General features: G+C 48.3%; 1 protein-coding gene and 1 long non-coding RNA gene across 2 annotated transcripts; one reads left to right on the forward strand and one right to left on the reverse strand.

Annotated features, from left to right (window-relative positions):
• Window positions 1-2,703: 2,703 nt before the first annotated feature.
• Window positions 2,704-7,755, forward strand: LOC137313316 (uncharacterized). Its single transcript, XM_067979425.1, has 2 exons — window positions 2,704-2,805; window positions 7,066-7,755. The coding sequence occupies exons 1-2, from the start codon at window positions 2,704-2,706 to the stop codon at window positions 7,753-7,755; spliced, it is 792 nt and encodes a 263-aa protein (XP_067835526.1).
• Window positions 7,756-18,381: 10,626 nt separating this feature from the next.
• Window positions 18,382-25,982, reverse strand: LOC137313317 (uncharacterized). Its single transcript, XR_010961027.1, has 2 exons — window positions 25,884-25,982; window positions 18,382-20,606 (listed from the first exon to the last, which is right to left on the reverse strand). It is a non-coding gene; the product is annotated as an uncharacterized lncRNA (long non-coding RNA).
• Between the last annotated feature and the right edge of the window lie 475 nt (window positions 25,983-26,457).

The raw sequence follows: 26,457 nt of genomic DNA on the forward strand, positions 1-26,457 counted from the left end.
GGGGAGGGGCTGTTAATTCTACATTTTAATATTATTTGGGGAGGGGCTCTGATAATTCTACATTTTAATATTATTTGGGGAGGGGCTCTGATAATTCTACATTTTAATATTATTTGGGGAGGGGCTCTGATAATTCTACATTTTAATATTATTTGGGGAGGGGCTCTGTTAATTCTACATTTTAATATTATTTGGGGAGGGGCTCTGTTAATTCTACATTTTAATATTATTTGGGGAGGGGCTCTGTTAATTCTACATTTTAATATTATTTGGGGAGGGGCTCTGTTAATTCTACATTTTAATATTATTTGGGGAGGGGCTGTTAATTCTATATTTTAATATTATTTGGGGAGGGGCTGTTAATTCTACATTTTAATATTATTTGGGGAGGGGCTGTTAATTCTACATTTTAATATTATTTGGGGAGGGGCTGTTAATTCTACATTTTAATATTATTTGGGGAGGGGCTGTTAATTCTACATTTTAATATTATTTGGGGAGGGGCTGTTAATTCTACATTTTAATATTATTTGGGGAGGGGCTGTTAATTCTACATTTTAATATTATTTGGGGAGGGGCTGTTAATTCTACATTTTAATATTATTTGGGGAGGGGCTCTGTGGTTAATTCTACATTTTAATATTATTTGGGGAGGGGCTCTGTGGTTAATTCTACATTTTAATATTATTTGGGGAGGGGCTCTGTTAATTCTACATTTTAATATTATTTGGGGAGGGGCTCTGTGGTTAATTCTACATTTTAATATTATTTGGGGAGGGGCTCTGTTAATTCTACATTTTAATATTATTTGGGGAGGGGCTCTGGGGTTAATTCTACATTTTAATATTATTTGGGGAGGGGCTGTTAATTCTACATTTTAATATTATTTGGGGAGGGGCTCTGATAATTCTACATTTTAATATTATTTGGGGAGGGGCTGTTAATTCTACTTTTTAATATTATTTGGGGAGGGGCTGTTAATTCTACATTTTAATATTGTTTGGGGAGGGGCTCTGGGGTTAATTCTACATTTTAATATTATTTGAGGAGGGGCTGTTAATTCTACATTTTAATATTATTTGGGGAGGGGCTTTGTTAATTCTACATTTTAATATTATTTGGGGAGGGGCTCTGGGGTTAATTCTACATTTTAATATTATTTGAGGAGGGGCTGTTAATTCTACATTTTAATATTATTTGGGGAGGGGCTGTTAATTCTACATTTTAATATTATTTGGGGAGGGGCTCTGTTAATTCTACATTTTAATATTATTTGGGGAGGGGCTCTGTTAATTCTACATTTTAATATTATTTGGGGAGGGGCTCTGTTAATTCTACATTTTAATATTATTTGGGGAGGGGCTCTGTTAATTCTACATTTTAATATTATTTGGGGAGGGGCTCTGGGGTTAATTCTACATTTTAATATTATTTGGGGAGGGGCTCTGTTAATTCTACATTTTAATATTATTTGGGGAGGGGCTCTGATAATTCTACATTTTAATATTATTTGGGGAGGGGCTCTGATAATTCTACATTTTAATATTATTTGGGGAGGGGCTGTTAATTCTATATTTTAATATTATTTGGGGAGGGGCTCTGATAATTCTACATTTTAATATTATTTGGGGAGGGGCTGTTAATTCTACATTTTAATATTATTTGGGGAGGGGCTCTGTGGTTAATTCTACATTTTAATATTATTTGGGGAGGGGCTCTGTGGTTAATTCTACATTTTAATATTATTTGGGGAGGGGCTCTGTGGTTAATTCTACATTTTAATATTATTTGGGGAGGGGCTCTGATAATTCTACATTTTAATATTATTTGGGGAGGGGCTCTGTGGTTAATTCTACATTTTAATTTCATTTGGGGAGGGGCTCTGTGGTTAATTCTACATTTTAATATTATTTGGGGAGGGGCTCTGATAATTCTACATTTTAATATTATTTGGGGAGGGGCTCTGTGGTTAATTCTACATTTTAATTTCATTTGGGGAGGGGCTCTAATAATTCTATGTTTCAATTCATTTCATAGAATCATAGAATGATAATGCACAGGAGGCCATTTGGCCCATCGTGCCTGTGCCAGGTCTTTGAAAGAGCTACTCAATTAATCCCACTCCCCTGCTCTTTCCCCATAATGCTGTAATTTTTTCCCGTCAAGTATTTCTCCAATTCAATTTTGAAAGTTATTATTGAATCTGTTTCCACCGCCCTTTCAGGCAGTGAATTCCAGATCATCACAACTCTTTGCTTAAAAAAATGTTTCCTCATCTCGCCTCTGGTTCTTTTGCCGATCACCTTAAATCTGTGTCCTCTGGTTACCGACCCTTCTGCCACTGGAAACAGTTTCTCCTTATTTACTCTATCAAAACCCCTCATGATTTTGAACACCTCTATCAAATCTCCCCTTAACCTTCTCTGTTCTAAGGAGAACAATCCCAGCTTCTCCAGTCTCTCCACATAACTGAAGTCCCTCATCCCTGGCACCATTCCAGTAAATCTCCTCTGCACCCTCTCTAAGGCCTTCACATCTTTCCTAAAGTGCGGTGCCCAGAATTGAACACAATTCTCCAGCTGAGGCCTAACCAGTGTTTATAAAGGTTCAGAATAACTTCCTTGCTTTTGCGCTCTATGGGCTATAAATTGCGCAGTGTAGCGGCCGTTGTGTAGGCGCCACACGGACTCTTAAGGACCCAAAATGGCGTCCGGAATGCGTGCACACATTTCTGGCATGACTTGCGGCAGACACCATCTTGGTAAAGGTGTTTTCACACGCGCTGATAACGAACGCCGGCAGCATGTAAAGTAGGGAGAATATGTGGTAGATCAGTGCGCAACACTGATTTAAAGGGACAGATACGATTTTGGAACTCAACACTCCAGCCAGGTCATAAACAGCATGGAGGACCCCCCACCAGCGCTATTTAAAGGGACCATGCAGGAGTTACAGGTTAGTTGCTGGATTATTGCTTCTGGTTTGTACCTGTTTTTGGAGGTCTCCTATACTAGGGGGACATAGCCTGAAACACTTCTACACACAAAGGGTGGAGAAGTTTGGAATTCTCTTCTGCAAACAGCAGTCGATGTTACCTCAATTGTTCATTTTAAATCTGAGATTGATAGATTTTTGTTAACTAAGGTATTGAGGGATATGGGGCTAAGGTGGGTAAATGGAGTTAGGTCACAGATCAACCGTGATCTCATTGAATGGCGGAACAGGCTCGCGGGGATAAATGGCCTAATCCTGTTCCTATCTCCCTATAATAAAGTTTCAATACTCGACAGGGCTGGCTAGCTAACAGCCAATAGCAAGGCAGAGTGGCAGGTGTGGGACAGGAGTGCTGTCATCCTGCGAGAGGACAGCAGGTCCAAGCTCCATGGAGCCACTGCCACTCGCTGCCTCCTGTAATGCACCACCTTCTCCTGCAAGAAAGCGGGACGTGTGTCAGTGAGTGTCCTGCAAGATGTTTGGGTGATGTGCCTGTCATGGTTGAATTGCTGCCAGTGTGTGTAAGCTGTGAGTTGTGGGTGTGAGTTGTGGGTGTGAGTTGTGGGTGTGAGGATGCAACAAAGTGTCTGATCAGAAGAATCCCAGGCTATTGAAGGAAGCCAGGGAGGAAATAGCGGATGCTCTGAGGATCATTTTCCAATCCTCACCAGATACAGGGGAGGTACCGGAGGACTGGAAGACAGCAAACGTAGTACCATTGTTTAAAAAGGGTACGAGGGAAAGGCCGAACAATTATAGGCCGGTCAGTCTTACCTCGGTGATGAGCAAACTATTAGAATCAATACTGAGAGATAGGATAAACTGTCACTTGGAAAGGCATGGTTTAATCAGGGATAGTCAGCATGGATTTGTTCAGGGAAGGTCATGCCTTACAAATCTCATTAAATTCTTTGAGGAAGTGACAAGGAGGATTGATGAGGGTAGTGCAGTGGATGTTGTCTACATGGATTTTAGTAAGGCATTTGACAAGGTCCCACATGGCAGACTGGTCAGAAAGGTAAAAGCCCATGGGATACAGGGAAATGTGGTGAATTGGATCCAAAATTGGCTCAGTAACAGGAAACAAAGGGTAAAAGTCGATGGACGTCTTTGCAAATGGAAATCTGTTTCCAGTGGTGTGCCACAGGGCTCAGTGTTGGGTCCCTTGCTGTTTGTGCTATATATTAATGATTTGGACTTGGATGTAGGGGGCAAGATTGGCAAATTTGCAGACGACACAAAAATTGGCCGTGTAGTTGATAGTGAAGAAGATAGCTGTAGACTCCAAGAAGATATCAATGGGTTGGTGGAGTGGGCGGAAAAGTGGCAAATGGAGTTCAACCCGGAGAAGTGTGAGGTAATGCACTTAGGGAGGGCAAACAGTAAAAGGGAATACGCAGTAAACGGGAATATATTGAGAGGGGTAGAGGAAGTGAGAGACCTTGGAGTTCATGTGCACAGGTCCCTGAAGGTGGCAGTACAGGTAGATAAGGTTGTGAAGAAGGCATACGGAATGCTCTCCGTTATTAGCTGAGGTATAGAATACAAAAGCAGGGATGTAATGATGGAAGTGTATAAAACGCTGGTAAGGCCACAGCTGGAGTATTGTGCGCAGTTCTGGTCACCACATTACAGGAAGGACGTAATTGCTGTGGAGAGAGTGCAGAGAAGATTTACAAGAATGTTGCCAGGGCTTGAAAATTGCAGCTATGAGGAGCGATTGGATAGGCTGGGGTTGTTTTCCTTGGAACAGAGGAGGCTGAGGGGAGACTTGATTGAGGTGTACAAAATTATGAGGGGCCCAGATAGAGTAGACAGGAAGTACCTGTTTCCCCTAGGGGAGAGTTCAAGAACTAGAGGACATAGATTTAAGCTGATTGGTGGAAGGATTAGAGGGGACATGAGGAAAAACTTTTTTACCCAGAGGGTGGTGGGTGTATGGAATTCACTGCCCGAATTGTTGGTAGAGGCAGGGACCCTCAACTCTTTTAAAAAGTACCTGGACCTGCACCTAAAGTGCTGTAAGCTGCAGGGCTACGGACCGGGTGCTGGAAGGTGGGATTAGAATGGGCACCTGGTTGTTCTTCAAGCCGGCGCGGACACGATGGGCCGAATGGTCCCCTTCTGTGCTGTATCTTTTCTATGGTTCAATGGTTCTGAGAGTTGAGTACTGATTGAAAGAGTTGTTGGTAGGTGGGTAATGCGGGGTGTCGTGTGTGGAGCAGTGGATGCGGCTCGTGGTGCAGTTGGTAGGAGATGCCACTTGACAGTTGACCTCACTCACCATGGCCACTCGTGTCAAAGCATTAAACTTCTTCCCGCACTGCATCCATGTTCGTGGTGTTATGCGCCTGGCATTGACATCGTCCCCCGCTGCCTCCCACTGACTTGGGAGCATATATCTGGAGGGCCTCTTGACCCCCCCCCCCACCCTCCTTAGGATATAAGACGTCCCTCCTTCTGTCCACCTCTTGCACCAAGGTCTCTAGTGTGCATCAGCAGTGAACCTTGGTGCACGGACTCTCACAGGCCTGGTACAAACTCAGATCAGCAGATTGGTGAGGTCTGGTGTGCAGATTGGAGGATGTGGGATTTAGTAGTGCACAACCTTTATTCAATGTTTTAAAATAACTCAAACAGTCTGTAAACATAGGGACGGGATCTGCATCTGTGTTTTACGTGTGCAATGTCTGATCTCCGCTCAGACTCTGTGCAGACCTGTATCTTATATTTTGCAAATAAGAGGTGCAGGCTGGCTTTAAGAGGTTCTCGGCACTGGCGATATCAGGGCCCCCTGCTGGTGAGCAGCCACTGAACAGTGCAGATCGCACTGGCTGCTCACAGAAATCAGGTAAATCACCAGGCAGCACGAATGTTACGTGTTGCCTGCATCTCAACGACCAGGTGCGGGTTAATCGCGCACTGTGACCCCCGCGCACTGTGACCCCCGTGCCCAGATTTGGGGGTTATCCAATATAACTCCATATCCCCCTATTAATAAAGCCCAGGATCCCATATGCTTTTTTTAACAGCCTTCTCAACTTGTCCTGCCATCTTCAAAGATTTGTGTTTGTTCACCCCCAGGTCTCTCTGTTCCTGCACCCCCTTTAAAATTGTACCATTTAGTTTATATTGCCTCTCCTCATCCTTCCAAAATATACCATTTAGGGAGGGGCTCTGTTAATTCTACATTTTAATATCATTTAGGGAGGGGCTCTGTTAATCTGTGTTTCAGTTCATTTAGGGAGGGGCTCTGTTAATTCTACATTTTAATATCATTTAGGGAGGGGCTCTGTTAATCTGTGTTTCAGTTCATTTAGGGAGGGGCTCTGTTAATTCTACATTTTAATATCATTTAGGGAGGGGCTCTGTTAATTCTACATTTTAATATCATTTAGGGAGGGGCTCTGTTAATTCTACATTTTAATATCATTTAGGGAGGGGCTCTGTTAATTCTACATTTTAATTTGGGGAGAGGCTGTTAATTCTGTGATGTCTTCATTTAGGGAGATGCTCTGTTTATTTTAGTGTTCATTTAGGGAGAGGCTCTGTTTATTTTAGTGTTCATTTAGGGAGAGGCTCTGTTTATTTTAGTGTTCATTTAGGGAGATGCATTATTATGAAGATGAAAGGGTCCTGAGATGCTCTTTAAGATCACTGGGAAAGAGAAGGAATCTTTACAGGTGGAATACACGGCTTCCAGAAAAGGCCATCCTCGGCCCACTACACTTCACAGTCTTTATTAATGACCTGGACAGTGGTGTTGGGATATAGTCAGTAAGTTTACAAATGATACTAAAATCTGTGCAAGGGTTAACACTGAAGGGAATTGCAATTTTATGCAGAGATTTAGATTTAATTCGCTAATTCTGCAATGAGAGTTCATTTAGGGAGGGGCACTGCTAATTTGGGTGGCCTGTTCTTTTCAGAGAAGCAATATTAATTCCTGCAGTGCGTTCAGTCAGGGAGGGGTTCTTTCAATTCCTACATGGTGTTTAATTTCAGGGACGGGCACTGTTAATACTGATATCTGGGTGAGGTAACTAGTCCCGTGCTGGTGTCACCTTCCAGCCCGGCCCATCGCCCGACTCTCCCAGCCCGGCTCATCGCCCAGCTCTCCCAGCCCGGCCCGTCACCCAATACATCGCCCGCCCCATCGCCCAGCTCTCCCAGCCCGCCCCATCGCCCAGCCCATCGCCCAGCTCTCCCAGCCCGGCCCATCGCCCGCCCCATCGCCCAGCTCTCCCAGCCCGCCCCATCGCCCAGCCCATCGCCCAGCTCTCCCAGCCCGCCCCATCACCCAGCCCATCGCCCAGCTCTCCCAGCCCGCCCCATCGCCCAGCCCATCGCCCAGCTCTCCCAGCCCGGCCCATCGCCCAGCTCTCCCAGCCCGCCCCGTCGCCCAATACATCGCCCAGCCCATCGCCCGACTCTCCCAGCCCGCCCCATCGCCCAGCTCTCCCAGCCCGGCCCATCGCCCGGCTCTCCCAGCCCGGCCCATCGCCCGACTCTCCCAGCCCGCCCCATCGCCCAGCCCATCGCCCGGCTCTCCCAGCCCGGCCCATCGCCCGGCTCTCCCAGCCCGGCCCATCGCCCGGCTCTCCCAGCCCAGCCCATCGCCCGGCTCTCCCAGCCCGCCCCGTCACCCAGCCCATCGCCCGCCCCATCGCCCAGCCCCACTATCCCAACCCAGCTCACCTCCTGGTATCCCCAGGCCGGATCAGGTCGCACTTTCAGCCTGAAGACAAGGAAAAGGGATGAAAGCGAAGTGATGGATCATAGAATTATAGAATCATAGAAAGGTTACAGCACAGAAGGAGGCCATTCAGCCCATCGAGTCCATGCCAGCTCTCTGCAAGAGCAATCCAGTTAATCCCATTATCCCGCCCTTTCCCTGTAGCCCTGCAAATTTTTTCCCTTTCAAGTATTTATCCAATTCCCTTTTGAAGGCCATGATTGAATCTGCCTCCACCACCCCCTCGGGCAGTGTATTCCAGATCCTAACCACTCGCTGTGTAAAAAAGTTTTTCCTCATGTCACCTTTGGTTCTTTTGCCAATCACCTTAAATCTATGTCCTCTGGTTCTTGGCCCTTTCCACCAATGGGAACAGTTTCTCTCTATCTACTCTGTCTAGACCCTTCAAGATTTTGAACACCTCTATCAAATCTCCTCTCAACCTTCTCTGTTCCAAGGAGAACAACCCCAGCTTCTCCAGTCTATCCACGCAACTAAAGTCCCTCATCCCTGGAATCATTCTAGTAAATCTCTTCTGCACCCTCTCTAAGGCCTTCACATCTTTCCTGAAGTGCAGTGCCCAGAACTGGACACAATACTCCAGTTGTGGCCGAACCAGTGTTTTATGAAGGTTCACCATGACGTCCATACTTTTGTACTCTATGCCTCTATTTATAAAGCCCAGGATCCCATATGCTTTTTTAACCACTTTCTCAACCTGCCCTGCCACCTTCAACGATTTGTGCAAATATACCCCCAGATCCCTCTGTTTCTGTACCCCTTTTAGAATTGTACCGTTTAGTTTATATTGCCTCTCCTCATTCTTCCTACCGAAATGTATCATCTCACACGTCTCTGCGTTAAATTTCATCTGCCACGTGTCCGCACGTTCCACCAGCCTGTCTATATCCTCTTGAAGTCTATCACTATCCTCCTCGCTGTTTACTACCCTTCCAAGTTTTGTGTCATCTGCAAATTTTGAAATTGTGCCCTGTACACCCAAGTCCAAGTCAATAATATATATCAAGAAAAGCAGTGGTCCCAGCACTGACCCCTGGGGAACACCACTGTACACCTCCCTCCAGTCCGAAAAACAACCATTCACCACTACTCCCTGTTTCCTGTCACTTAGCCAATTCTGTATCCATGTTGCTACTGCCCCTTTTATTCCATGGGCTTCAATTTTGATGACAAGCCTGTTATTTGACACTTTAATCAAACACCTTTTGAAAGTCCATATACACCACATCAACTGCATTGCTCTCATCTACACTCTCTGTTACCTCATCAAAAAACTCTATCAAGTTGGTTAAACACGATTTGCCTTTAACAAATCCGTGCTGGCTTTCCCTAATCAATCCATCCTTGTCCAAGTGACTGTTAATTCTGTCCCGGATTATCGTTTCTAAAAGTTTCCCCACCACTGACGTTAAACTGACTGGCCTATAGTTGCTGGGTTTATCCTTACACCCTTTTTTGAACAAGGGTGTAACATTTGCAATTCTCCAGTCCTCTGGCACCACCCCTGTATCTACGGATGTTTGGAAGATTATGGCCAGTACCTCCGCAATTTCCACCCTTACTTCCCTCAGCAACCTAGGATGCATCCCATCCGGACCGGGTGACTTATCTACTTTAAGTACAGCTAGCCTTTCTAGTACCTTTCTTTATCAATTTTTAGCCCATCCTGTATCTCAACTATATCTTCACTGACTGTGACTCTGGCAGCATCTTCTTCCTTGGTAAAGACAGATGCAAAGTACTCATTTAGTACCTCGGCCATCCCTCTGCCTCCATGAGTGGATCTCCTTTATGGTCCCTAATTGGACCCACCCCTCCTCTTACTACCCGTTTACTGTTTACATGCCTGTAGAAGTCTTTTGGATTCCCTTCTATGTTGGCCGCCAGTCTATTCTCATACTCTCTCTTTGCCCCTCTTATTTCCTTTTTCACTTCCCATCTTGAATTTTCTATATTCAGCCTGGTTCTCACTTGTATTATCAACCTGACATCTGTCATACGTCCCTTTTTTCTGCTTCATCTTACTCACTATCTCTTTTGTCATCCATGGAGCTCTGGCTTTAATTGCCCTACCTTTCTCCCTTGTGGGAATGGACCTGGACTGTACCCGAACCATCTCCTCCTTAAAGTCCACCCATTGTTCAATTACAGTTTTACCTGCTAATCTTTGATTCCAATTTACCCGGGCCAGATCTGTTCTCAACCCACTGAAATTGGCCCTCCTCCAATTAAGTATTTTTACTCTAGATTGCTCGTTGTCCTTTTCCATAGCTAATCTAAACTTTATACTATGATCAGTGTTCCCTAAATGTTCTCCCACTGACACTTGCTCCACTTGACCCAACTCATTCCCTAGAACCAGATCCAGCAATGCCTCCTTCCTCGTTGGGCCGGAAATGTACTGATCAAGAATGTTCTCCTGAACACGTTTCAGAAATTCTTCCCCCTCTCTGCCCTTTACATTATTACTCTCCCAGTCTATATTAGGATAGTTGAAGTCCCCAGTTATCACTACTCTATAGCTTTTATAGGAACATAGGAACATAGGAACAGGAGTAGGCCATTCAGCCCCTCGTGCCTGCTCCGCCATTTGATAAGATCATGGCTGATCTGTGATCTAACTCCATATACCTGCCTTTGGCCCATATCCCTTAATACCTTTGGTTGCCAAAAAGCTATCTATCTCAGATTTAAATTTAGCAATTGAGCTAGTATCAATTGCCATTTGCGGAAGAGAGTTCCAAACTTCTACCACCCTTTGTGTGTAGAAATGTTTTCTAATCTCACTCCTGAAAGGTCTGGCTCTAATTTTTAGACTGTGCCCCCTACTCCTAGAATCCCCAACCAGCGGAAATAGTTTCTCTCTATCCACCCTATCCGTTCCCCTTAATATCTTATAAACTTCGATCAGATCACCCTTTAACCTTAGAAACTCGAGAGAATACAACCCCAATTTGTGTAATCTCTCCTCGTAACTTAATCCTTGAAGTCCGGGTATCATTCTAGTAAACCTACGCTGCACTCCCTCCAAGGCCAATATGTCCTTCCGAAGGTGCGGTGCCCAGAACTGCTCACAGTACTCCAGGTGCGGTCTAACCAGGGTTTTGTATAACTGCAGCATAACTTCTGCCCCCTTGTACTCCAGTCCTCTAGATATAAAGGCCAACTTTCCTTTTGCCTTCTTGATTATTTTCTGCACCTGTTCATGACACTTCAGTGATCTATGTACCTGAATCCCTAAGTCCCTTTGGACATCCACAGTTTTTAACTTTTTAACTTTGCACCTCTCTGTAATTTCCCTGCAAATCTACACTCTCTGTTACCTCATCAAAAAACTCTATCAAGTTGGTTAAACACGATTTGCCTTTAACAAATCCGTGCTGGCTTCTCTCTGTAATTTCCCTCCTCTATATCCTTCCCACTAGTTGGTGGCCTATAGAATACACCCAGTAGTGTAATGGCAGCTCTATTGTTTCTTAACTCGAACCAAATAGATTCTGTCCTTGACCCCAACAGGACATCTTCTCTCTCTCCAGCACTGCAATATTCTCCTCAAGATTGAAGCCCATGGAATAAAGGAGGCAGTTGCAACATGGATACAAAATTGGCCAAGTAACAGGAAACAGAGAGTAATGGTGAATGGTTGTTTATCGGACTGGGGGAGGTGTACAGTGGTGTACCCCAGGGGTCGGTGCTGGGACCACTGCTTTTCTTGATATTTATTAATGACTTGGACTTAGGTGTAGAGGGTATAATTTCAAAATCTGCAGATGACACAAAACTTAGAAGGGTAGTAAACGGTGAGGAGGATAGTGATACACTTCAAGAAGATATAGACAGGCTGGTGGAATGGGCGGACACGTGGCAGATGAAATTTAATGCAGAAAAATGATACATTTCGATACGAAGAACGAGGGGAGGCAATATAAACTAGAGGGCACAACTCTAAAAGGGGCACAGGAACAGAGAGATCTGGGGGTATATGTGCACAAATCGTTGACGGTGGCAGGGCAGGTTTGATTGGCACCCCATCCATCACCCTAAACATTCACTCCCTTCACCACCGGCGCACTGTAGCTGCAGTGTGTACCATCCACAGGATGCACTGCAGCAACTCGCCAAGGCTTCTTCGACAGCACCTCCCAAACCCGCGACCTCTACCACCTAGAAGGACAAGAGCAGCAGGCACATGGGAACAACACCACCTGCACCTTCCCCTCCAAGTCACACACCATCCCGACTTGGAAATATATCGCCGTTCCTTCATCGTCGCTGGGTCAAAATCCTGGAACTCCCTTCCTAACAGCACTGTGGGAGAACCGTCACCACACGGACTGCAGCGGTTCAAGAAGGCGGCTCACCACCACCTTCTCAAGGGGCAATTAGGGATGGGCAATAAATGCTGGCCTCGCCAGCGACGCCCACATCCCGTGAACGAATTAAAAAAAAACCGGGGCAGATGGAGTTCAATGTGGGGAAATGTGAGGTCATCCACTTTGGATCCAAGAAAGATAAATATTTTCTAAATGGTGAGAAGCTCGGAACTGTGGAGGAGCAGAGAGATTCACAGAATCCCCACGTACAGAAAAAAATAATTAAAAAGGCTGATGGAATGTTGGCCTTAATCTCAGGGGGGCTGGGATACAAAGGGAGGAAGTGATGTTACAGTGTCCAGAGCTCTGGTTAGACCTCATGTGGAGACTGGGTTCAGTTCTGGGCACCGCCCCTCAGGAAGGATATATTGGCCTTGGAGGGGGTGCAGCGCAGATTCACCAGAATGATACCGGGGCTAAAAGGGTTAAATTATGAGGACAGGTTACAAAAACTGCGCTTGTATTCCCTTGTATGTAAAAGATTAAGGGGTGATCTAATTGAGGTGTTTAAGATGATTAAATGATTTGATAGAGAGAAACTATTTCCTGTAGTGGGGGAAGTCCAGAACAAGGGGGCATAACCTTAAAACTAGAGCTCGGCCGTTCAGCAGTGATGTCAGGAAGCACTTCATCACACAAAGGGGAGTGGAAATCTGGAACTCTCTCCCCCCAAAAATCTGTTGAGGCTGGGGGTCAATTGAAAATTTCAAAACTGAGATTGATCGATTTTTGTTAGACAAGGGTATTAAGGGTTATGGAACCAAGGTGGGTAGATGGAGTTAAGATACAGATCAGCCATAATCTAATTCATGGTATCACAGTAATTACAGCACAGGAGGAGGCCATTCAGCCCATTGTGCTTGTGCCGGCTCTTTGAAAGATCTATCCAATTAGTCCCACTCCCCTGCTCTTTCCCCATAGTCCTGTAAATTTCTCCCTTCAAGTATTTCTCCAATTTCCTTTTGAAAGTTATTATTGAATCTGCTTCCACCGCCCTTTCAGACAGTGACTTGACCTCCACAGCCTCCAGTGGCAGAGAATTCCACAGGTTCTCCACTCTCTGAGTGAAGAAATTTCTCCTCCTCTCAGTCCTAAATGTCCTACCCCGTATCCTGAGACTGTGACCCCTCGTTCTAGACCCCCCAGCCAGGGGAAACATCCTCCCTGCATCCAGTCTGTCTAGCCCCGTCAGAATTTTATATGTTTCAATGAGATCCCCTCTCATTCTTCGAAACTCGAGTGAATACAAACCGAGTCGACCCAATCTCTCCTCATACGACAGTCCTGCCATCCCAGGAATCAGTCTGGTGAACCTTCGTTGCACTCCCTCAATATCCTTTCTTAGGTAAAGACCATCTCCAACAAGAGAGAGTCTAACCACCTCCCCTTGACATTCAACGGCATTACCATCGCTGAATCCCCCACCATCAACATCCTGGGGGTCACCATTGATCAGAAACTTAACTGGACCAGCCATATAAATACTGTGGCTACAAGAGCAGGTCAGAGGCTGGTTATTCTGCGCCGAGTGACTCACCTCCTGACTCCCCAAAGCCTTTCCACCATCTACAAGGCACAGGTCAGGAGTGTGATGGAATACTCTCCACTTGCTTGGATGAGTGCAGCTCCAACAACACTCAAGAAGCTCGGTACCATCCAGGACAAAGCAGCCCGCTTGATTGGCACCCCATCCACCACCCTAAACATTCACTCCCTTCACCACCAGCGCACAGTGGCTGCAGTGTGTACCATCCACAGGATGCACTGCATCAACTCGCCAAGGCTTCTTCGACAGCACCTCCCAAACCCACGACTCTGCCACCTAGAAGGACAAGAGCAGCAGGCACATGGGAACAACACCACCTGCACGTTCCCCTCCAAGTCACACACCATCCCGACTTGGAAATATATCGCCGTTCCTTCATCGTCGCTGGGTCAAAATCCTGGAACTCCCTTCCTAACTGCACTGTGGGAGAACCTTCACCACACGGACTGCAGCGGTTCAAGAAGGCGGCTCACCACCACCTTCTCGAGGGCAATTAGGGATGGGCAATAAATGCCGGCCTCGCCAGCGACGCCCACATCCCATAAATGAAAAAACCCCCCAGAAGAATGGGCTTCCACTATGTTCGTATTTTTAACTTGATAAATTGATTGAACACAGAATATTCAAAAAAGGATTTTATCCAATTCCATGGTGGAAGATAGAGGAGCAGTAAATCATGTGACTCCAGCAGACCACTCTGGAAAAACATTTATACAAGAAACATTTTAAAACAGTTTAAATGTTTCATTCGCAACCAGAGCCACAGAACATGAATAGCAGCTGGTTGGACATCTTCCAACTCCAATCCTAATGTTCAAACACTGACAGATCCTCAGGTAAAAATCGGAAGTGGTGTTAAATGTCCAAACGCCTGAAGCACGGAGTTCCGCTCGCTACTTTTTTAAAGCAAAGCTTAGTGGAAATCGGGTTAACGGGCGGTCCGTATATATCACCCCGAGTAATTCTATACAGGGGGGGATCGGGTTAACGGGCGGGACGTATATATCACCCCGAGTAATTCTATACAGGGGGGGATCGGGTTAACGGGCGGGACGTATATATCACCCCGAGTAATTCTATACAGGGGGGGATCGGGTTAACGGGCGGGACGTATATATCACCCCGAGTAATTCTATACGGGGGGATCGGGTTAACGGGCGGGACGTATATATCACCCCGAGTAATTCTATACAGGGGGGGATCGGGTTAACGGGCGGTCCGTATATATCACCCCGAGTAATTCTATACAGGGGGGATCGGGTTAACGGGCGGTCCGTATATATCACCCCGAGTAATTCTATACAGGGGGGATCGGGTTAACGGGCGGTCCGTATATATCACCCCGAGTAATTCTATACAGGGGGGATCGGGTTAACGGGCGGGACGTATATATCACCCCGAGTAATTCTATACAGGGGGGATCGGGTTAACGGGCGGGACGTATATATCACCCCGAGTAATTCTATACAGGGGGGGATCGGGTTAACGGGCGGTCCGTATATATCACCCCGAGTAATTCTATACGGGGGGATCGGGTTAACGGGCGGGACGTATATATCACCCCGAGTAATTCTATACGGGGGGATCGGGTTAACGGGCGGGACGTATATATCACCCCGAGTAATTCTATACGGGGGGATCGGGTTAACGGGCGGGACGTATATATCACCCCGAGTAATTCTATACGGGGGGATCGGGTTAACGGGCGGGACGTATATATCACCCCGAGTAATTCTATACAGGGGGGATCGGGTTAACGGGCGGTCCGTATATATCACCCCGAGTAATTCTATACAGGGGGGGATCGGGTTAACGGGCGGGACGTATATATCACCCCGAGTAATTCTATACAGGGGGATCGGGTTAACGGGCGGGACGTATATATCACCCCGAGTAATTCTATACAGGGGGATCGGGTTAACGGGCGGGACGTATATATCACCCCGAGTAATTCTATACAGAGGGGGATCGGGTTAACGGGCGGGACGTATATATCACCCCGAGTAATTCTATACAGGGGGGATCGGGTTAACGGGCGGGACGTATATATCACCCCGAGTAATTCTATACAGGGGGGATCGGGTTAACGGGCGGGACGTATATATCACCCCGAGTAATTCTATACGGGGGGATCGGGTTAACGGGCGGGACGTATATATCACCCCGAGTAATTCTATACAGGGGGGATCGGGTTAACGGGCGGTCCGTATATATCACCCCGAGTAATTCTATACAGGGGGGGATCGGGTTAACGGGCGGGACGTATATATCACCCCGAGTAATTCTACACAGGGGGGGATCGGGTTAACGGGCGGGACGTATATATCACCCCGAGTAATTCTACACAGGGGGGGATCGGGTTAACGGGCGGGACGTATATATCACCCCGAGTAATTCTATACAGGGGGGGATCGGGTTAACGGGCGGTCCGTATATATCACCCCGAGTAATTCTATACAGGGGGGATCGGGTTAACGGGCGGGACGTATATATCACCCCGAGTAATTCTACACAGGGGGGGATCGGGTTAACGGGCGGTCCGTATATATCACCCCGAGTAATTCTATACAGGGGGGATCGGGTTAACGGGCGGGACGTATATATCACCCCGAGTAATTCTATACAGGGGGGATCGGGTTAACGGGCGGGACGTATATATCACCCCGAGTAATTCTACACAGAGGGGGATCGGGTTAACGGGCGGGACGTATATATCACCCCGAGTAATTCTACACAGGGGGGGATCGGGTTAACGGGCGGTCCGTATATATCACCCCGAGTAATTCTATACAGGGGGGGATCGGGTTAACGGGCGGGACGTATATATCACCCCGAGTAATTCTATACAGGGGGGGATCGGGTTAACGGGCGGTCCGTATATATCACCCCGAGTAATTCTATACAGGGGGGGATCGGGTTAACGGGCGGGACGTATATATCACCCCGAGTAATTCTACACAGGGGGGGATCGGGTTAACGGGCGGGACGTATATATCACCCCGAGTAATTCTACACAGGGGGGGATCGGGTTAACGGGCGGTCCGTATATATCACCCCGAGTAATTCTATACAGGGGGGGATCGGGTTAACGGGCGGTCCGTATATATCACCCCGAGTAATTCTATACAGGGGGGGATCGGGTTAACGGGCGGTCCGTATATATCACCCCGAGTAATTCTATACAGGGGGGATCGGGTTAACGGGCGGTCCGTATATATCACCCCGAGTAATTCGATACAGAGGGGGATCGGGTTAACGGGCGGGACGTATATATCACCCCGAGTAATTCTACACAGGGGGGGATCGGGTTAACGGGCGGGACGTATATATCACCCCGAGTAATTCTACACAGGGGGGGATCGGGTTAACGGGCGGGACGTATATATCACCCCAAGTAATTCTATACAGGGGGGGATCGGGTTAACGGGCGGGACGTATATATCACCCCGAGTAATTCTATACGGGGGGATCGGGTTAACGGGCGGTCCGTATATATCACCCCGAGTAATTCTATACAGGGGGGGATCGGGTTAACGGGCGGTCCGTATATATCACCCCGAGTAATTCTATACAGGGGGGGATCGGGTTAACGGGCGGTCCGTATATATCACCCCGAGTAATTCTATACGGGGGGATCGGGTTAACGGGCGGGACGTATATATCACCCCGAGTAATTCTATACAGGGGGATCGGGTTAACGGGCGGGACGTATATATCACCCCGAGTAATTCTATACAGGAGGGGGATCGGGTTAACGGGCGGGACGTATATATCACCCCGAGTAATTCTATACAGGGGGGATCGGGTTAACGGGCGGGACGTATATATCACCCCGAGTAATTCTATACAGGGGGGATCGGGTTAACGGGCGGGACGTATATATCACCCCGAGTAATTCTATACAGGGGGGGATCGGGTTAACGGGCGGGACGTATATATCACCCCGAGTAATTCTATACAGGGGGGATCGGGTTAACGGGCGGGACGTATATATCACCCCGAGTAATTCTATACAGGGGGGGATCGGGTTAACGGGCGGTCCGTATATATCACCCCGAGTAATTCTATACAGGGGGGATCGGGTTAACGGGCGGGACGTATATATCACCCCGAGTAATTCTATACAGGGGGGATCGGGTTAACGGGCGGGACGTATATATCACCCCGAGTAATTCTATACAGGGGGGATCGGGTTAACGGGCGGGACGTATATATCACCCCGAGTAATTCTATACAGGGGGGATCGGGTTAACGGGCGGTCCGTATATATCACCCCGAGTAATTCTATACAGGGGGGATCGGGTTAACGGGCGGGACGTATATATCACCCCGAGTAATTCTATACAGGGGGGATCGGGTTAACGGGCGGGACGTATATATCACCCCGAGTAATTCTACACAGGGGGGGATCGGGTTAACGGGCGGGACGTATATATCACCCCGAGTAATTCTATACAGGGGGGATCGGGTTAACGGGCGGGACGTATATATCACCCCGAGTAATTCTGTACAGGGGGGATCGGGTTAACGGGCGGGACGTATATATCACCCCGAGTAATTCTATACAGGGGGGATCGGGTTAACGGGCGGGACGTATATATCACCCCGAGTAATTCTATACAGGGGGGATCGGGTTAACGGGCGGGACGTATATATCACCCCGAGTAATTCTATACAGCTTCAGCAAAGCTCAAATAATGAATCAAAACAAATTCACTTTAAACACACTTTTATTTGGAGGAGAAAGAAAAAAAAAGATTACTGGATAGACAGACAGGGATAGACAACAATCTGGCTCTCGTGTACCCCTCGCAGTTGAGCTGACAGGGACCTGGATGCAGGTCGCCTAATCTGCCCCATCACCCGAGGAAGAGGCACAGCCCGATTCGAGCTGGTTCCTGATGTGCGATTGCCCTTCAGTATGAGTGGTCCCAATGATGAAGACCTTCCATGGAGTGCCTGTCAGTGAAGTTACTGCAGCCACTGCTGGGATCATTCGGAAGGTACCCCTTGTATGCCCGATAGTAATATCTGACATTGTTTTGTTTAATTCAATTTCAGGGATGACGTCAGTGTAAAACCACACACACACACACACACACACACACACACAAAATAAGTTAAAATATCCTCTAACCTCAAGCAGGCACCACTGGACGTCTTGAATATTCAGTGCGGTGAGGTGCCAGGGTCGGGATATGATAGTCAGCTCCTACTGCCACCAACACCAAGATGTTCACAGAACACAAACAAGGGCAGTGAGAAACTGGAAATGAAAGTTGTAAAATTCCAGACATACATTGCCGCTGGCTCCAGCAATGTCCCAGGCGACTTATGCTTCTGGTCACCTGTCCTAATATCTCCTTACGTGACTTGGTGTCATTTTTAGTTTGATAATCGTTCGTGTGAAGCACCTTGGGATGTTTTACTACGTTAAAGGGGCTATATAAATGCAAGTTGTTGTTGTGTAGGGATGGCCATGTTTTCTGTATTTGTGGGCTGCCTCGGAGAAAGCAGGGAGTCTCGGGTGAGCCAGGGATCTCCGTCTCTGCACTCACCAACTTTCCATTCTCCAGCCATTACAGGGAGAAACACGTCAAGAGGGTGAGCGGAGACACCAGGCCATCGAGTTCAAATCCCAGGTCCCGTTAATCGGCCGAAACCTGCAGCTCCTGAGACGATCAATTCCTGGGGACCTGCTATAAGATTTATCCGACAGTGAGGGAACAGGGCCAAGAATAACCCTTTCCAGAACTCCAGACACACAAAATTCAAAACAGGGCAAAAGAAATTGAAGTGGAAAAATCGGACTGAGCTTCAAGGGCATGATTGCTGGGGCTCAGGGGCTACGTGTGGCCCAGAGATCAGATCGGACACCCTGGGCTAGTGATTTAGGTACAGAACCAGAGTCAGATCCTGAAGAATTCAATCCGCAGCCAATACACTAAGCAGCTCTCTCTCTCTCTCTCTCTCTCTGCCTCTCTCTCTCTCTCTCTCTGCCTCTCTCTCTCTCTGCCTCTCTGCCACTGACGGAGCTGCCGAGAGTTTCTAGAATTTTCTGCTCCGATTACCAGAAGAGGTCGGTTTAATGACTCAGCGTTTTCACTGGGGAGCCTCGGCCGAGATTGCTGTCTGTACTGGGATATACGATCCCTCCTCTGCCCAGGGGCCTGATCCCCCGCTGCTGTTTCTTTATGTTGCTTCAGCGCTGCCAAGTCACCGTGTGAGGGTCTCGCCCAGTCAGCAGCCGCACCAAACTAAACCTGCCAGGGCTAGGGGCTGGGAAGACCCGGTCAAATCCAGAGTCTTACCTGGCTGTCAGCCGCCTCACGTCCAGCAAGTCAGGCTTGGCGTTGCCGCTGGCGACGCAGGGCCCGTGGAGTGGATCATGGGGCATAACTTCACCGCAGAGAGAAGAATAAAAGGATAGTGAAGAGTGAGTACATGGAATTAGGACCACTGCTCAGGTGGGAGGTCATCAACACAGAGTGGTGGGACCAAATAGCCCGTTTCCTTATTGTAATTTCTACTGGAAAGATGTGTCACAGCGGCCTTTCAAGGCCTGATGAGGACTTGGTGGGATATGTTGAGGGAGAGGCAAGGGGCCCCGTCTCAAACCCTTACCACTCTCTGCAGGGTAAAATTCACTGACTCCGCACATCCAATGGCCCAGAGGACAAATGGCCCTTCAGCGCCCCTCGAATGTGGCTCCCTGCAGGGAGTGCGGAGTCGGTGAATTTACCCGGCCTGTGATAGAAAAACAATCATTTCAAAAACTATTTGTTAACATTTGTTAAAATCTAAACCATCAACCGCTGTGTCGTTGGATTATTTCCCTTTGTGATCCTGGCCACATTGCAATGATTTGGAAAGCCTGGGGAGGTCGTGCTCTCCATTTCTTTCAGACCTGCAGCATTGGTCGTAGGTTTGGAGACACCTGCCCAAGAGAAATTAATTTCCATTAGCTTGATGTGAATCGCAAGGATTGTAGAACCACGGAAAGGTTACAGGCTTTCGACAGATTGTGAAATAAACAAACAGGAAAAAAGCCGCAGGGCCGAACAAACCCATTCCTTCCCACACCTCATTCCCCACTCCCCCGCCTGCCTCTTCCCCCCCCTCCACTTCCTCCCTCAAACCCTCCACTTCCTCCCTCAAACCCTCCACTTCCTCCCTCAAACCCCCCCACTTCCTCCCTCAAACCCCCCCACTTCCTCCCTCAAACCCCCCCCACTTCCTCCCTCAAACCCCCCCCACTTCCTCCCTCAAACCCCCACTTCCTCCCTCAAACCCTCCACTTCCTCCCTCAAACCCCCCCCACTTCCTCCCTCAAACCCCCCCACTTCCTCCCTCAAACCCCCTCCACTTCCTCCCTCAGACCCCCCTCCACTTCCTCCCTCAAACCCCCCCACTTCCTCCCTCAAACCCCCTCCACTTCCTCCCTCAGACCCCCCTCCACTTCCTCCCTCAAACCCCCCCACTTCCTCCCTCAAACCCTCCACTTCCTCCCTCAAACCCCCCCACTTCCTCCCTCAAACCCCCCCCACTTCCTCCCTCAAACCCCCCCACTTCCTCCCTCAAACCCCCTCCACTTCCTCCCTCAAACCCTCCACTTCCTCCCTCAAACCCCCCCCACTTCCTCCCTCAAACCCCCCCCACTTCCTCCCTCAAACCCCCACTTCCTCCCTCAAACCCTCCACTTCCTCCCTCAAACCCTCCACTTCCTCCCTCAAACCCCCCCCACTTCCTCCCTCAAACCCCCCCACTTCCTCCCTCAAACCCCCCCCACTTCCTCCCTCAAACCCCCACTTCCTCCCTCAAACCCCCCCCACTTCCTCCCTCAAACCCCCACTTCCTCCCTCAAACCCTCCACTTCCTCCCTCAAACCCTCCACTTCCTCCCTCAAACCCCCCCCACTTCCTCCCTCAAACCCCCCCACTTCCTCCCTCAAACCCCCCCCACTTCCTCCCTCAAACCCCCCCACTTCCTCCCTCAAACCCTCCACTTCCTCCCTCAAACCCCCCCCACTTCCTCCCTCAAACCCCCCCACTTCCTCCCTCAAACCCCCTCCACTTCCTCCCTCAAACCCCCCCCACTTCCTCCCTCAAACCCCCCCCACTTCCTCCCTCAAACCCTCCACTTCCTCCCTCAAACCCCCCCCACTTCCTCCCTCAAACCCCCCCACTTCCTCCCTCAAACCCCCCTCCACTTCCTCCCTCAGACCCTCCACTTCCTCCCTCAAACCCCCACACTTTTCCTCCCTCAAACCCTCCACTTCCTCCCCCAAACCCTCCACTTTTCCTCCCTCAAACCCTCCCCCACTTTTCCTCCCTCAAACCCTCACCCCACTTTTCCTCCCTCAAACCCTCCCCCACTTTTCCTCCCTCAAACCCTCCCCCACTTTTCCTCCCTCAAACCCTCCCCCACTTTTCCTCCCTCAAACCCTCCCCCACTTTTCCTCCCTCAAACCCTCCCCCACTTTTCCTCCCTCAAACCCTCCCCCACTTTTCCTCCCTCAAACCCTCCCCCACTTTTCCTCCCTCAAACCCTCCCCCACTTTTCCTCCCTCAAACCCTCCCCCACTTTTCCTCCCTCAAACCCTCCCCCACTTTTCCTCCCTCAAACCCTCCCCCACTTTTCCTCCCTCAAACACCCCCCACCTTTCCTCCCTCAAACACCCCCCACCTTTCCTCCCTCAAACCCTCCCCCACTTCCTCACCTGCCTCAGATAGTAGGGGTTACAGGTAGTTAGTCAGGCTGGTAAAAGGTGGGAAGTGATGTTCCACAAGGATCGGTGCTGAGACCACTGTTGTTCACAATTTACGTAAACAATTTGGACTCGGGAATCAGAAGTACAATTTCAAAATTTGCAGACGACAACAGATTGCGGGATGTAGTTAACACAAAGGAAGAATGGGTCAAAATACAAGAGTCCAGCACGTGAGTGCAAAAGACAAGGCTGAAGCGTTTGCAACCATCTTCAGCCAGAAGTGCCGAGTGGATAATCCATCTCAGCCTCCTCCCGATATCCCCACCATCACAGAAGCCAGTCTTCAGCCAATTTGATTCACTCCACGTGATATCAAGAAACGGCTGAGTGCACTGGATACAGCAAAGGCTATGGGCCCCGACAACATCCCAGCTGTAGTGCTGAAGGCTTGTGCTCCAGAACTAGCTGCGCCTCTAGCCAAGCTGTTCCAGTACAGCCACAACACTGGCATCTACCCAACAATGTGGAAAATTGCCCAGGTATGTCCACAAAAAGCAGGACAAATCCAATCCGGCCAATTACCGCCCCATCAGTCTACTCTCGATCATCAGCAAAGTGATGGAAGGTGTCGTTGACAGTGCTATCAAGCGGCACTTACTCACCAATAACCTGCTCACCGATGCTCAGTTTGGGTTCCGCCAGGACCACTCGGCTCCAGACCTCATTACAGCCTTGGTCCAAACATGGACAAAAGAGCTGAATTCCAGAGGTGAGGTGAGAGTGACTGCCCTTGACATCAAGGCAGCATTTGACCGAGTGTGGCACCAAGGAGCCCTAGTAAAATTGAAGTCAATGGGAATCAGGGGAAAACTCCAGTGGCTGGAGTCATACCTAGCACAAAGGAAGATGGTAGTGGTTGTTGAAGGCCAATCATCTCAGCCCCAGGGCATTGCTGCAGGAGTTCCTCAGGGCAGTGTCCTAGGCCCAACCATCTTCAGCTGCTTCATCAATGACCTTCCCTCCATCATAAGGTCAGAAATGGGGATGTTCGCTGATGATTGCACAGTGTTCAGTTGCTCGCAACCCCTCAGATAATGAAGCAGTCCGAGCCCGCATGCAGCAAGACCTGGACAACATCCAGGCTTGGGCTCATAAGTGGCAAGTAACATTCGAGCCAGAAAAGTACCAGGCAATGACCATCTCCAACAAGAGAGAGTCTAACCACATTCAACTGCATTACCATCGCCAAATCCCCCACCATCAACATCCTGGGGGTCACCATTGACCAGAAACTTAACTGGACCAGCCATATAAATACTGTGGCTACAAGAGCAGGTCAGAGGCTGGGTATTCTGCGGCGAGTGACTCACCTCCTGACTCCCCAAAGCCTTTCCACCATCTACAAGGCACAAGTCAGGAGTGTGATGGAATACTCTCCACTTGCCTGGATGAATGCAGCTCCAACAACACTCAAGAAACTTGACACCATCCAGGACAAAGCAGCCCGCTTGATTGGCACCCCATCCACCACCCTAAACATTCACTCCCTTCACCACTGGCGCACAGTGGCTGCAGTGTGTACCATCCACAGGATGCACTGCAGCAACTCGCCAAGGCTTCTCCGACAGCACCTCCCAAACCCACGACCTCTACCACCTAGAAGGACAAGAGCAGCAAGCACATGGGAACAACACCACCTGCACGTTCCCCTCCAAGTCACACACCATCCCGACTTGGAAATATATCGCCGTTCCTTCATCGTCGCTGGGTCAAAATCCTGGAACTCCCTTCCTAACAGCACTGTGGGAGAACCGTCACCACACGGACTGCAGCGGTTCAAGAAGGCGGCTCACCACCACCTTCTCAAGGGCAATTAGGGATGGGCAATAAATGCCGGCCTTGCCAGCGACGCCCACATCCCATGAACGAATAAAAAAAAAACTTGCAGAATGGGCGTGTAATTGGCAAATGAATTTCAATATAGATAAGTGTGAGGTGGTGCATTTTGGCAGGAAGATTAAGGAGGCCACATACTGCTTGGATAACAAGAGTCTAAATGGGATAGAGGAGCAGAGGGGTCTGGGGGTATAAATACACAAATCACTAAAAGTAGTGACACAGGTTAATAAGACCATAAAAAAAGCAAACCAAGCACTGGGGTTCATTTCTAGAGGGATAGAATTGAAAAGCAGAGAAGTTATGGTAAACTTGTATAGAACCTTGGTTAGACCACACTTGGAGTACTGTGCACAGGTCTGGTATCCATATTATAAAGAGGATATAGAGGCATTGGAGAAGGTGCAAAAAAGACTTCCAAGGATGTTACCAGAACTGAGAGGATATACTTATCAGGAGAGGCTGGGGCTCTTTTCTCTAGAAAAGAGAAGGCTGAGGGGTGACCTGATCGAGGTCTTTCAGATTATGAAAGGGTTTGAGAGGGTAGATGTAGAGAAGATGTCTCCACTTGTGGGGTAGACCAGAACCAGGGGCCATAAATATGAAAGAGTCATTAATAAATCCAATAGAGAATTCAGGAGAAACTTCTTTACCCAGAGAGTGGCGAGAATGTGGAACTCGCTACCACAGGGAGTACTTGAGGCAAATATCATCGATGCATTTAAGGGGAAACATGGAAACATAGAAAATAGGAGCAAGAGTAGGCCATTCGGCCATTCGGGCCTGCTCCGCCATTCAAAATGATCATGGCTGATCGTCTAACTCAGTACCCTGTTCCTGCTTTATCCCCATATCCCTTAATCCCTTTAGCATTAAGAAATATATCTATCTCCTTGAATATATCTAATGACTTGGCCTCCACAGCCTTCTGTGGTAGAGAATTCCATAGGTTCACCACCCTCAGAGAAGAAATTTCTCCTCATCTCGCTTCTAAATTGGCATACCCCGTATCCTGAGACTGTGACCCCTGGTTCTGGACTCCCCAGCCATCGGGAACATCCTCCCTGCATCTAGTCTATCTAGTCCTGTTAGAATTTTATATGTTTCGATAAAATCACCTCTCATTCTTGAGATTGAGAGACACCAGTCAGTGTACAGATATCTCCCCGAGAGCGAGGGGATGGAGAGACACCAGTCAGTGTACAGATATCTCCCTGAGAGAGAGGGACTGAGAGACACCAGTCAGTGTACAGATATCTCCCTGAGAGAGAGGGACTGAGAGACACCAGTCAGTGTACAGATATCTCCCTGAGAGAGAGGGACTGAGAGACACCAGTCAGTGTACAGATATCTCCCTGAGAGAGAGGGACTGAGAGACACCAGTCAGTGTACAGATATCTCCCTGAGAGAGAGCGACTGAGAGACAACAGTGTACAGATATCTCCCTGAGAGAGAGAGGGACTGAGAGACACCAGTGTACAGATATCTCGGAGACAGGGAGTTAGAGGTCCCAGTCAATGTACAGTTAAATATAATTGTTTCAACACCCAGTCACAGAACAAAAACTGAAAGCGGGCCAAGCACAACTGAGCCCCAGTTGATACTCACACTGAAGTCACAGCCGGTACATTTTTGGATCTCTTCAACAGTCAATCCTTCTAATACTTCAATCAAAGTCAATCCTTTGTTCTTACTTACATCAAAGACAGCCTGCAAAGTTTAAACAGATGTTAGAGAATCGCACCTCCCAAAATCTGTCAACTGTTAAGCAGCTGTGCATCCCAGGACCCCTCCCAGAATCTGACAGACACTGAACTTGTGCATTCCCCACCACACTACCCAAAATCTGACAATTAACAGCTTCATTCGATCATGTATATTAGAAACAGGCCCCATCCTGCAGTTTGGGGCTTCACTCAGAGGTCTCCCACACAAATCTTTCTGCTCTGGCACCAGGCGTAATTTCCTTCACAAATCCATTCATATCCCTGAGGTGGTGTCCTGATCTCCAGGCTGTCAACTGGGGGTCTCAATAAAACCAGATTCCAGTTAAACCTGTGTTCATTCAAAGCTCCCCCGACACTGTCCCATCAAACGCTCCCAGGGCAGGTACAGCACGGGTTAGATACAGAGTAAAGCTCCCTCTACACTGTCCCATCAAACACTCCCAGGGCAGGTACAG

This window comes from Heptranchias perlo, unplaced genomic scaffold (assembly GCF_035084215.1).
Source record: "Heptranchias perlo isolate sHepPer1 unplaced genomic scaffold, sHepPer1.hap1 HAP1_SCAFFOLD_467, whole genome shotgun sequence".
Taxonomy (NCBI): Eukaryota; Metazoa; Chordata; class Chondrichthyes; order Hexanchiformes; family Hexanchidae; genus Heptranchias; species Heptranchias perlo.

Excerpts from the sequence above, each read along its gene's own strand:
- LOC137313316 (XM_067979425.1), top strand. The coding sequence starts at position 2,704 with ATGGCGTCCGGAATGCGTGCACACATTTCTGGCATGACTTGCGGCAGA. Across the intron at positions 2,806-7,065 it reads ATAACGAACGCCGGCAGCAT|CCCGGCCCATCGCCCGACTC; the intron begins GTAAAGTAGGGA and ends GTCACCTTCCAG.